Consider the following 12500-nt stretch of genomic DNA (forward strand, 5'->3'; position numbering starts at 1 on the left):
CATGCAGTAATTAGCATTAGCTAACATTTCATTCAGAGTAAAGAAATGGTCTAGTAATAATTTACTAAGGCTGATTATGTTTACTAATGGTGCGGTTCACTTTGTACAAGCTGCTTGTAACTAATTGCCCCCAGCAGAATTAATAAAGTTATTTTGAATAAGGTAATGGTGTGTTAACTATGGTATTCATTTATACATTATTTAATAGGGTCATGAAGGATTATTGTTAACCCTAACTATTTCTGCATTTACTAATGTTAATTAATGGTTAATTAATGCTTAAAATAAATACTTAAATCAAAATTAATGAACCTGCCTACAGTGAACATGTGACAGTCCTGGTTTAAAACTGCAGCTTCTTACAGTTGTTTTAAGGTCATTAACTTAATCTCCATTCGCTTCTATGGGTTTCTTTTTCTACTCAGACAATTTTCTAGTGCCAGTGATCTCCAATTACAGAGCCTCTTCCCAGCACTCCATGCAGCTGTAGGGGACTTTGTCTCATGTGTACCCAGCCATCGAAGCCCCTGGCCTGGCTGTGGGCATGGCAGCCTCTACCTTGAACCTCAATAGCCTGGGAGTCATGAGCAGGTATGTTATGTCACACTACATAGTCACCATTCTATTAGGTTAACAGGTAATCAGGTAACTCTTGGTTAAATCAATACTCTTCTCCTCTCCCCTACTGTCCTCTCTCCTATCCCCTCCTCTCCTCTACTCTCCTCTCCCCTCCTCTTCCCCTCTCTTCCCCTCCTCCACTCCCCTCCTCTCCTCCTCCCCTCCTCCCCTCCGCTCCTCTCCTCTTCACTCCCCTCCTGTCCTCTCTCCTCTCTCCTCCTCCTCCCCTCCCTTCCTTTCCTCTTCTCCTCTCCTCTCCCCTCTTCTCCTCTTCTCCTTCTCCCCTCCCCTCCTCCCCTCCTCTCCTCCTCTCCTCTCCACAGCAGTAATAGATTTGAGAGCCAGAGCGCCGCCGCTAGTGCTACCTCCAGACCGAGACCCAACCACGGGGGGAGACCCATGCTGCCAGTCCCTGACCGGAGCCCCTACTGCCACCTGATCAGTGGCGGAGGGCTGTACGGCCCCAGCAGCCCCAACGTAACTTCAACTTCTGCATGCAGTAATAACCTAACACACTGTGGCCGAATGCACACGGATGTTCCTCTGACGTCTGCCCTGACCCCGTGTCCCCCCTCAGGCCAGCCCCAGCCATGGCCCCGCCGTGTTCCAGGAGCGGGCCTTCGTGTTTCCACCCTCGTCCTCCTCCTCTTCCTCCTCTCCCACCTCCCCCAACACCACTTCCACCTCCTCCCCAGCACTGGTCCCCAGGCCCTGCTTCTCTGTGCGTTCCCGCTCCCCCTCCCCACGCCACCCGGACCTCCTGGGAGTCAACGTGGGACGGCGTGTCCGACGGCTGAGCTCCCCCGGGGCGGTGGGGGAGGAGAGCGAGGCAGGTGACGGCGGAGCGGGGGAGGAGGAGGAGAGGGGAGGCGGGGAGGGGCGGAGGCGCCAGGCGCAGCTGCTGCAGATTCACCGGGAGCTGCAGAACGTGGAGGTGGGTCGGGGTGCGCACAGACGCCTCCTCTGTGATTTCTCGTATTTTTCTTCTTTGATTTTCCCCTCCTCCCATCTCATTGCATCTCTCCCTCCCCATCCTGCGCCAGGTAATGGGAAAGGTGGACATGTTCGAGGCGCAGATCTCGGGGATCCGCGACCAGGTGCGGACCACCGAGCTCCAGCGCAGCCCGCGTCCTCCGCGGCGCCAAGCTTCCGGCGGCAGCAACGGCCCCGCTCCATCCCGGCTGAGCGCGACCAGCCAGGACGGCCCTGAGTTCCGCCCCAAAGACGGCAACTCCTCGCTCTCTCTCACTGGCCTGCAGAACGGCAGAGCGACAGAGGAGGACGATGAGGAGCCGAGAGACGTAGAAAGGATGAAAGGGTTGAGGAGGGAGGTGGAGGGTTCGGAGGAAAGGAAGGACGGGAGAAGATCCTCCACCAATGACGCAGAGGTAGAGCGCAACCTCAGGGTTGGTGGCGGCCAATCGAAAGCCGGAGCAGAACTCACTTCCTGCTTGGAGGGAGGCCTCCGGATTTCACCTCGGACGATAGAGACGGACAGACAGACGGGAGGAACGGAGGACGGAGGACAGAGAGAAGAGGACAGACAGGCAGAGAGAAAGGACATGAGAGAAAGGTATGCAGATAGAGAGAGTGGAGAGGAGCGAGAGATGCCAGCCGGGGAAGAGAGTAAGGACCTTGAGAAGCGTAGAGAAGGTGACTGGGCGGAACAGGATGACCAAGGGCCCGCTGCCACTCGTACGATGTCCCCGACAGAGAGGGGATTAAGCCAGGAAGTGGCTGATTTGACTGGGGAAGGAAGCAGCAAGAGCTGGCCTCCGCCCTCAGACCACACCTCTAAACCCTCCTGCTCCTCCCCTCCTGCCATCCCTTCCGTTGTGGTCACCGACCACGGTCTGGAAGCCCCGCCTACGTTGCTTTCGGAGGGCCGTAACTCAGACCAGGGACTTTCCTGCAGCCCCAGCCCCAGTATCAGCCCTGTCCCTGGGTTGGGCTCCTCGCCCCGATCTGTCAGAAAGCTTTCCTCTTCTTCCATGTCTTCTACCGGCTTTTCCTCATCCTGGGAAGAGTCGGAGGAGGATGTGTCCAGCGATAATGAAAAGGGGGATCAGTTCCTGAACCCTGCGCTCCTCAATCCCCAGCAGAAGGCAGTAAGTAGCATAGCAGTATGGAATGGTCTGTGTATGCCAGCGTGTGTATCTGTGTGTACTGTATGATGAAGTGTGTGTGTGTGTGTGTCTATGTGTGTTTATATTTGTGTTTAAAAACAGAATGTGCCTGTGCATGTTATCGGGGATTCTGTGTATATTGGCACAGAATCCCCGATAGTCTCTCTCTCTCTCTTTCTCTCTCCCTAAATTGACATTCATTGCAACAAAGGTAGCTCTGTGTTCCAACCTGTGTGTGTGTGTGTGTGTGTGTGTGTGTGTGTGTGCGAGTATGTGTCTGTGCAAGAGTGTGTGTGTGTGCTGTGTGAGTGTGTGCGTGTATGTATGTGTGTGCATGTGCGTGTGCGTTTAAAGGTGTGGTTGTGTTGGTGTATGCAAGGGTTAGAGAAAGAGAGCGAGAGGTTGCCAGTAACACACACTTAAACCTTTACTTCAGGTGGATCTCATTCAAAGACAAGTTCGGGGCCTGCTTAGGAATGGATATGTGTGTTGGTGTACAGCATGTGTGTGTGTATGTGTGTGTGCGTGCGTGTGTTTTTGTGTCTTGTCGCAAATGCTTTCAAATTTACTTTGAACACGGGTAAAATATGCAAGCAAGTTGATGGCTAGTTTTGTTTATAATGGAGATGGCTTCTTAAGTTGTTTGTTGATCCATATTCTTGATAGAAATATCAATTTCTTGGGCAGATTAGAGCTATTTTTCTCATTTGATGTGCAAAAAAGCAATGTACGCATTTTGAGGCCCTTCTTTCCTGTTTCTTTATTATAAAGACTTATAAGCATAATGCTTATTATTATTCTGACACAGGCAACAGCTGTACATCATTGTTGACCAAGAATAAATTTGTTTAGATGCATTTGGCTGATAGATTTGAATACAGTTTGTCTCACTATTTGAATATTTCCTCTCATCAGCATTAGCACTGGTGAACTTTGATGAAGTCTAGAATAACACAGGTTCTTTGGGTGAGGAAAAATGTTTCCTCGTAGTATATAGTTATTGACAGCAGTCGACTTGAAACAATACAATACAAATACAATCTAGAAGGTGAGGGCAGAAAAATACATTTATGTTTCGTAATACTAGTACTATCTTATTATTATCATGTTTTTACTAATATTTGTACTAATATTTTTTACTAATAATATTAGTATGAATATTATTTTCTATTTTATTATATTTATTATTATTAGTTGGACTGACTGAAGACCCATTTCATTGAACACATCTGTTGGAAGACGGCTTAATAGATTAATTGAGACACGTTCAAAAGTCTTGCCTAAGATTTATGGGGTTGTTGATAATGTCCTTGTTTGTTTTTGTAAATGGTTTTGCTTTTTGTAAAGAGACTTACTGGGTGTAACACAAATGTAAGCTACCGAAACACACATACTCACACGCACACACACACACACACACACACACACACACACACACACACACACACACACACACACACACACACACACACACACACACAGATATGCACACCACACATAATCAGTGACACACCCTATGAATACATATCTTGTGAAGAGAAATGTACATCCCTTTGCTATTTCAATGTAAAAGATAGATAAACACAGGCTTGAACTTTGGACTATTAAGGATGATGCTGAGGGAGACCTTTATTGTGAAGGCAAAGCCTCTGATTGAAAGTTATTCCCCTCAATTAATTATGCTACTCTTTCATTCTCCACGGAGTTCTGGCCAGTAAAACTCACTTCTTGTCTGTAACTTCAGCTCAAGTAGTTCCTCACACAAGTATGTGCGCGAGTGTACACCACACACACACACACTCGCACACACATACACACATCTTTTGAGCTGCAGTGGAAAATCTTCCCTACCAGGGCGGCTGGGCTGCCTAGCAACCCTGTGACGTCAAACTTAGTTTCCCCTCACACAGCTGTGTGTGTGTGTGTGTGTGTGTGTGTGTCTGTGTGTGTGTGTGTGTGCATGTTTGAGTTTGAGTGTGCTTGTGTGTGTGGTTGTTTGCTTGTGTGTGTGTGTGTGTGTGTTCCATTTAAAAGTTTTGCTCATAATGATGCTGCATGTTTATGCTTGGAGGTGTTTATTTTCTGCTAGTGGACAGAAGGTATTTTAGAAGTTATTTCCTTTTCTTTACTAAAACATTTTTCACCATGAAACAATCGAAACAGACGTTGATTTTATGGAAAACATAGGTGCATGTAAGATTTAATTGCATGTCTAGTTATGGTGTGTGTGTGTGTGTGTGAGACACGTGTGTGTGTCTGTGTGTATGTGTGAGACACGTGTGTGTGTCTGTGTGTATGTGTGAGACGTGTGTGTGAGACGTGTGTGTGTGTGTGTGTGTGTGTGTGTGTGTGTGTGTGTGTGTGTGAGACATGCGTGTGTCTGTATGTGAAACACGTGTGTCTGTCTATGTGTTTGTTTGTGTGTGTGTGTGTGTATGTGTGTGTGTGTGCGTTAACTACATGTGTCTCAACAGTGTGTGTGCGTGTGAACTGGGGGGGCTGTGCCCTGTGCACGATTCTGCGGTGAGCGGCGGCGATGCTTCTGTTTCCTCAGAGCACTCCTCTGTTCACGATATTCGAATAGTATTTCCCCCAAGAGACGTTATACTACAGTCCCCAGCCAGGGATGCCCTTGGCCCTGTCTTTGGCACACACAGAAGAACCGTGTCTTCGAGACTGTGACGGTGCCTGACGATGCCTCCGTCGACCAACAACTCCTCTGTATCTATGCAACACTTTGTTTGCAGTCTCCCGTCTGCGCCCTGTTGTTCACCGAGGCCTTAAGGTCTGCAATGTTTTTTTTTTTTTACTTCTGTTGTAGTCGATGGTGGAAGTGGAAAATACTGAAGCAAGAAGCTCCCCCCCCCCCGCCTCCCCCCTCACACTTCCTTTCTGCAAGAAGTTCTTATGCTCACCATTTCCTATCTCTCTCTCTCTCTCTCTCTCTCTCTCTCTCTCTCTCTCTCTCTCTCTCTCGCACTTATTGTAAACTTGTAAACTTTTTTTTCCTATAGCCTTGTGTCACCCAGCTGGGCTGTGTGTACAGAAAGGGGTCATCAGCTCTGCAGACAGACAGGCAGATATCAAGAGAGATAGACAGGCAGACAGATATAGACAGAGATAGACAGACCAAAAAGTCAAAAAGTCAGGCAGGCAAGCAGACAGACACAGACACCAGAGAGAGATCGACAGACGGACAAAAAGAGACAAACAGACAGGGAGACAGACAGACAGACGGATAGAGAGAAAGACAGGCAGACAGAATGAAAAATGATAATAATAATAATAATAATAATAATAATATAAATTGGACTTGTATAGCGCTTTTCTCTCACTCAAAGCGCTCACATAAAGAGACAGACAGACAGACCAGCAGGCAGACAGTCATACAGGCGGATGGAGAGATAGACACACAGACAGATAGACAGGATTGCAGGGCAATGGACAGAGAGACAGACAAACCAATTGGCCGACACTCACTGGCTTGCAGGCAGAAAATAGACAGGGAAACGGATGGACGGAATGACAGATGGACAAACAGCAAAGACATACAGACAGATAGACAAGTACCGCAGTAAATGTTAAGGATTTGTTTTGGCACAATGATGAATAACGGTTGCTTTGGGTAAACGCGTCTGCTAAATGCCCTAAATGTAATGGTCCCATTGATTAATCACAAGTAACAAGGGTTACACACACCCTCTTACTACTCCCTCTATAACTCTCGTTCTCCCTCCATCATGTCTGAATATAATGTATGGTACTATACACACACAACACACACACACACACACACACACACACACTCACACACAATTGAAAGCATTCACAAAAAAACAGTTGCCTCTCAAAAAAATGTAGCGATGTATGTGAATAGACATAAAAATTATGTTTATGAATGAACCCCCGAGACACATAACTCCCTCAGCCTGCAGTGGCTGGGCCTTGCATGGAGATCACCAGAGAGTACAGCCTCTGCTTTGGTGTGTTTTGCATGCGCAGATTGTGTTTGTTCACTGATTTGCCAATCAAATGCCTAGTTATCCCAAATACAAGCACACACTGACCCACAAACACACACATACACACACACACGCACACACACACACACACACACAAAAACACACACACACACACACACACACACACACACACACACACCAAAAAACACAGACATGCGTGCACAAAATGGGTGTGGAATAGGAGGATTCAAGGCAGGGGTTTGTAGTTGTGCAGTTGATTTGTTGACTAGGAGCAGAGAGTACTGTGCTGGCCAATCAATCACTTTTTGGGACAGTGGAGCAGTCTGTCATCATGTGGTCCGGGCTGTATTCTTTATGGAGTATTGGCATGGCGTCATTATGTGTTGTGGTCACCGTTTTCTACCTTATCATTGAACCTCAGGTACTGTTTCGTATTGCATCAATGTATTTATTTATTTTGTATTTTTTTTTACTTTTTACATTTATTTTTTTTTGCTACACTAGAAGGGTAGGCATTGAAGTCGAGTTATTTTTAATGTTTGTAGAAATCTTTGGTTCTATTATTACATTTGATTTATTATTGCATTTTTTTGCCTGGTTTGGTCTGGTATTGTCTATGTCGAGATGGAAATCAGTCATGATTTTTGTTCAACTCACCCACTCTTAAGTGGGTAGGCATACTCCAAAAGTGGGCATATGAACATCCATTGACTTGCAATATTTAGTCAAAATGAGTGTTTAGCAGCTCCCATAGCTATATCTCTGTTTTGCCCAACACACGTATGCAGTGCATACAATCTGCACTGGCTAGGTAGTTTGATCCAAGAGTGCCGAAAAATGAACAAATCCACAGTTTAGATTCTGAAATGTACACAGCACTGCACATGCTCAAATAGTTAGACACAGACTTAGCAGTTGTGTTATAGGCAGTTAGATTATTCTGATTTATTAGTGCAGAGCAACATTTCAGTCAGGGTAAGTGTAGGAGAGCGTTTTTTTTTACTGATTGGAACACAAAGTGAAAACACCTTGGGACCTGATAAACTCAATGAAAGAAAACGGATGTCAATGACTCGCCAGCCGCCCAATATGGGAACAAATGTACCCTGCGAGAGGCATTTAGTTAAACAAAAAGGCTGGCTGATTTACATCTCGACTTAGACAATGTCAACAATTAGCCTTGGGTCTTAACGAACGTTCATTCATGGAATACGTTCATTTTACTTTAAGTGGTACGCATCTACTCTCACCTCCTTTCACCTCATCTCACTTCCTCTCCACTCAATTCCTCTTGCCACTTCTCGCCTCCCCTCCTCTCCTCCGCCCCTCTCCCTGCTCCTCTCCCCTCCTCTCTGATGCCTTTTTAATGTCCATCGCTCTTAAATCTCTACTTTGTGACACTCTGCTACTATTCACTCAGCCTGAGGAATACCAGACCTCCACTTGTATGTTTGAATATCTCATAACACACCCTCTCACACATGGCCACAGACACAGACACACACACTCTCTCTCTCTCTCTCTCTCTCTCTCTCTCTCTCTCTCTCTCTCTCTCTCTCTCTCTCTCTCTCTCTCTTTCTCTCTCTCTATCTTTCTCTCACTCTCTCCCTTTCACACACCCACACACCCCCATACACAACCCCCCACACACACACACACGCACGCACACACAGCAGAGCATGGACTCTGGGTTTGTTAGATGGATGCGCGTCTGTCACAAAGGAAACAGTACAGATCCTGGGTCCTGACTGGTCTGTAGCTTGATACGGTGAGGGCGGCAGAAACATCGAGCAGAGAAATAGTTCCACTTCAGCCGGAATAACTTTCATAGTCTTTGTATAGCTTATATATATACACACACATTAGCAACTGTTATACAACTCCAGATACAAGCAAACCGAAAATAGGGACTTTGATCTGTGCTTTTCTGAAAGATTTATCAAAACAAGACCCTTACTCTTTCCCTGGTGGAAAGAGGACTCTCTGGAACCTCGTTTGAGTGATGCTACCTCCAAGAAACATTTCTCATTTTATTACCAGACGAATATTCACGTGTTTTAAGAGATGTGTATCCCACTCATCTCTTAAAGCCCAGAGGATTATAAACAAAGAGACACATGCAGAGAAAAGTGACGCCCTAACACTGACTTGGTGCAGAAACAACTTTATTAGTGTGTGTGTGTGTGTGTGTGTGTATGTGTGTGTGTGTGTGTGTGTGTGTGTGTGTGTGTGTGTGTGTGTGTGTGTGTGTGTGTGTGTGTGTGTGTGTGTGTGTGTGTGTGTGTGTGTGCGTGCGTGCGTGTGTGTGTGTGTGTGTGTATTTTTGTGTGTGTGTGTGTATGTTAAAACTCCCCTCCACTGGTGCAGGGTAAAAAGAAAACAGCCATGAACTCATGTCACTGTCTATTAAACACACTTTTTTTTGTGAGAGAAAGACAAAAGAGAGAGAGAGAAAGAGAGAGAGAGAGAGCAACCAGGTGCCTAATCTGTGTGTGGTGGTGTATGCGTCTAACCATAGATAGTCATATTATCAGTTCAATTTCCATCACATCCAGATTATGTACCTTGGTTTTAAATGACCTTCTACGGTTATCCCCTCTGATCTTAACCAAAGCTCTCTACTACCCCCCTTTCCTCTCCTCTATACTCTTTCCTTCCCTACCCTCCTCTCTTCTCCAGCCGTTCTCTCCTCTTCCTCCTGCCTCTTGTCCTCCTCTTGTCCTCCTTTTCCTGTTGTTGTTTCCTTCCTCTGCAGTCCAACAGAAAGAATCAACTATTGTTCTGTTGGTTTACTCACCTTGTAGTCAAAAGAAGCAGACAAGTCACATTGAAAATGAACCCATGCTCATATCCTTACTCACACTCATCACACTGTCTTGTGATCAAGGGGGCACAGGACACACAGTTTTAACACACACACACACACACACACAAGCTGCTTTCACATATGACCTCCGTCTTTTCTCTGCATTTGTGGAGCAGGAGGTTCGACCGTGAGGGTCATTCACACTTATTCACACTTGATGCCCGATATGCGGAGATCGGTGTCAGTAGAATCTCCGGCTGCTTAAGGGGGGCGGGCTTGCAAGGGGCGGCATATGACGTAGGGTCGCAAGAGGCGGGATCGGGTTTGTTTTGGTTTGACCGCAGACGGCACGCAGGCAAAACGGGCAGAACTCATCGCGATCATGTTAAATGTTGCTGCAGCGATGCATATATTCCGTTGCATCCACAACATCTGCATCGATCGATGAAAGATTGGAGCATGAGTTACAGACAAATAGAAGAAACGACAAATAAGAAAGGCGTCGCGAACGACTACGTTACCGGAGGAAGAGAGCGTTTTTTTTGGCTTCATTTCACATCTAACAAACACTGGGACAAATGTAGTTGATTTCTGTGTTTAACTGAGAAAACAGGGAGTGGAATGTTCAGCTAACTGTTGTCAATAATAATTGTTACGCGCATGTGTGTGCGCGAGAATGGCAGTGTGTGTGTGTGAGTGGACGAGCGAGGAGAGCGAGCGGTAGCGTGTGTCAGTTTAGTGAGGTAATGAATGAGTCCGGTTGTGTCTGTGCAAACGTGTAGGCCCTACTGTAAAGTTAGTGAAACTAAGAATAAAGTACACAGCCTGTCAATAATCGGTGGCCGCTTCATTCCGACCATATTCAAACCTATAAGCAGACCCACTGCCGGTCAAAGTGAAGGGTGTTACTTCCGAGAGATTCGACAGAGTGGAACGTCGCTTCTGTGCTCCTCGACTATGGTCTGGGAGCCGACAGCAGGAAAGGTGTAACATAATAATAAAAATATTTTTTAAACCATTCAGCGAACAAAAGGCAATAGGCTGATTATCGATTAGGGTGCGGGTGCCACTCAATGACATGCAAACGTAGACCAAAGCGTCATCAACACGCCCACTCAACTGGTGTGAAATGCCGACATCCTACTGCTCATTCACGTATAAGGTAATTAGCATTTCCTCCGGAGAACATACTACCTCGGGGGTAGTATTTTTTCAGGAGGTCCAACGTCAGGTTATGTCATTCACATATATGGCACCTCCGTAGAATAGACAGAGAATAGACAGATGCACGTCCATATGTGAAAGCAGCTACAGAGATCACATGGTGGAAAGTAGCCCCTGGGCAGGTCTCTCTGACCCTCTGATCTCCTAACCCTAACCCTAACCCTAACCCTATCCCGTCTCTCCACCGTCTGATCCCGTCTCTCCACCGTCTGATCCCGTCCCTCCACCCTCTGATCCCGTCTCTCCACCCTCTGATCCCATCTCTCCACCCTCTGATCCCGTCTCTCCACCCTCTGATCCCATCTCTCCACCGTCTGATCCCGTCTCTCCACCCTCTGATCCGTCTCTCCACCGTCTGATCCCGTCTCTCCACGCTCTGATCCGTCTCTCCACCGTCTGATCCCGTCTCTCCACGCTCTGATCCGCTCTGATCCCGTCTCTCCACCGTCTGATCCGCTCTGATCCCGTCTCTCCATGCTCTGATCTCTCCACCCTCTGATCCCGGTCTCTCCACCCTCTGATCCCGGTCTCTCCACCCTCTGATCTCTCCACCCTCTGGTCTCTCCACCCGGGCCGCTCAGGGTTTCCAGTCGGTCTGAGCAGCCACTCATGTCTGTGTTGATTTAGTTTGGACTTCAGATGTGTCACATAATCCACTATGGGATGGGCCACGGAAGACAGACCACGTTTGTTTTCAGGCATTTTCAGGGAAACACTGATGAGGGAAGGGAAAGATGGGGAGGAGGGAAAGGAAGACGGACAAAAGAGGGAAAGATGGCAGAGGAGAACAAGAGCTGGGCTCTCCTCCGTCTCACTAAGAGAAAAATCTTGTAAACGTACTGCGTCATGAGTGTGTGTTCCCCCCGCGTGTTCCTGCTTGTGCTTGCTTGTGTGTGTGTGTGTGTGTGTGTGTGTGTGTGTGTGTGTGTCTTTGTGTGTGTGTGTGTGTGTGTGTGTGTGTGTGTGTGTGTGTGTCTGTGTGTCAAAAGAGTCCCACAGTTCTTTGCCCGTGTCCTTGCCAGGGACAGGGAGAGCCCTTGGCTAGATACTAGTTTGTGTGTGTGTTGCCAAGGGAAACCCCGGCCCCCTCATGCACATATGAGGGAGAAATGTCCTAAAACTGCCCGAGAGAGATAAACACTATGAGAGCGAGTGACAGAGAGTGTGAGAGAGACAGCGAGTGACAGAGAGTGTGAGAGAGACAGCGAGTGACAGAGAGCGTGGGAGAGAGAGAGAGAAAGAGAGAGAGAGAGAGAGAGAGAGAAACAGAGAGAGAGAGAGAGAGAGAGAGAACAAAGCGAGAGGAAAGAAGGAAGGAAGAGAGAGAGAGAAAGAGTGAGAGATCGAGACAGAGAGAGAGAGAGAGAGAGAGAGGGGGGGAGACTCTAAGGGGCCAGGGAAACCCTGATGTGGAAGTTTTTTTTTGTGTGCATGTCTGTGATTAAAGAGTTGTTTTGCTCATGGCCATTAAGTGAAGCAGAAATAAATGTTGGGTCAGCCAAAAGCTTTTGGGAACTTAAAAACAAGCACTCTGTTGCCTGGGACATGGTGAAATGGCTGCACAGTGTAGCAGATTAATGGAGCTACAGGTGGTTTGTCCGATTAGCTCATGGATGATTAGCTGAGGTCCATGGTCTGGATATGAATTGGGAATAAACTTGCTCTTGTTTTTACGTACTTTAGTTGAGGCCAATTTGATATTATGAATCAAAATGTCAAAGAATATACACACACAAGTATTAT

General features: G+C 47.0%; 1 protein-coding gene across 1 annotated transcript in view; it reads left to right on the forward strand.

Moving 5' to 3' along the window:
- The window catches only part of LOC311364266 (uncharacterized protein), a 42498-nt gene that overhangs the window by 3187 nt on the left and 26811 nt on the right, over positions 1-12500 (forward strand). The window contains exons 2-5 of the mRNA XM_084484260.1: positions 426-591; positions 942-1095; positions 1196-1552; positions 1662-2726. Of these exons, the coding sequence (XP_084340386.1) occupies positions 545-591; positions 942-1095; positions 1196-1552; positions 1662-2726 (1623 nt within the window). The 5' untranslated portion in view covers positions 426-544. The remainder of the gene's footprint in view (positions 1-425; positions 592-941; positions 1096-1195; positions 1553-1661; positions 2727-12500) is intronic.

Source organism: Micromesistius poutassou (assembly GCF_964030765.1).
Source record: "Micromesistius poutassou genome assembly, chromosome: 19".
In the NCBI taxonomy this organism is placed as follows: Eukaryota; Metazoa; Chordata; class Actinopteri; order Gadiformes; family Gadidae; genus Micromesistius; species Micromesistius poutassou.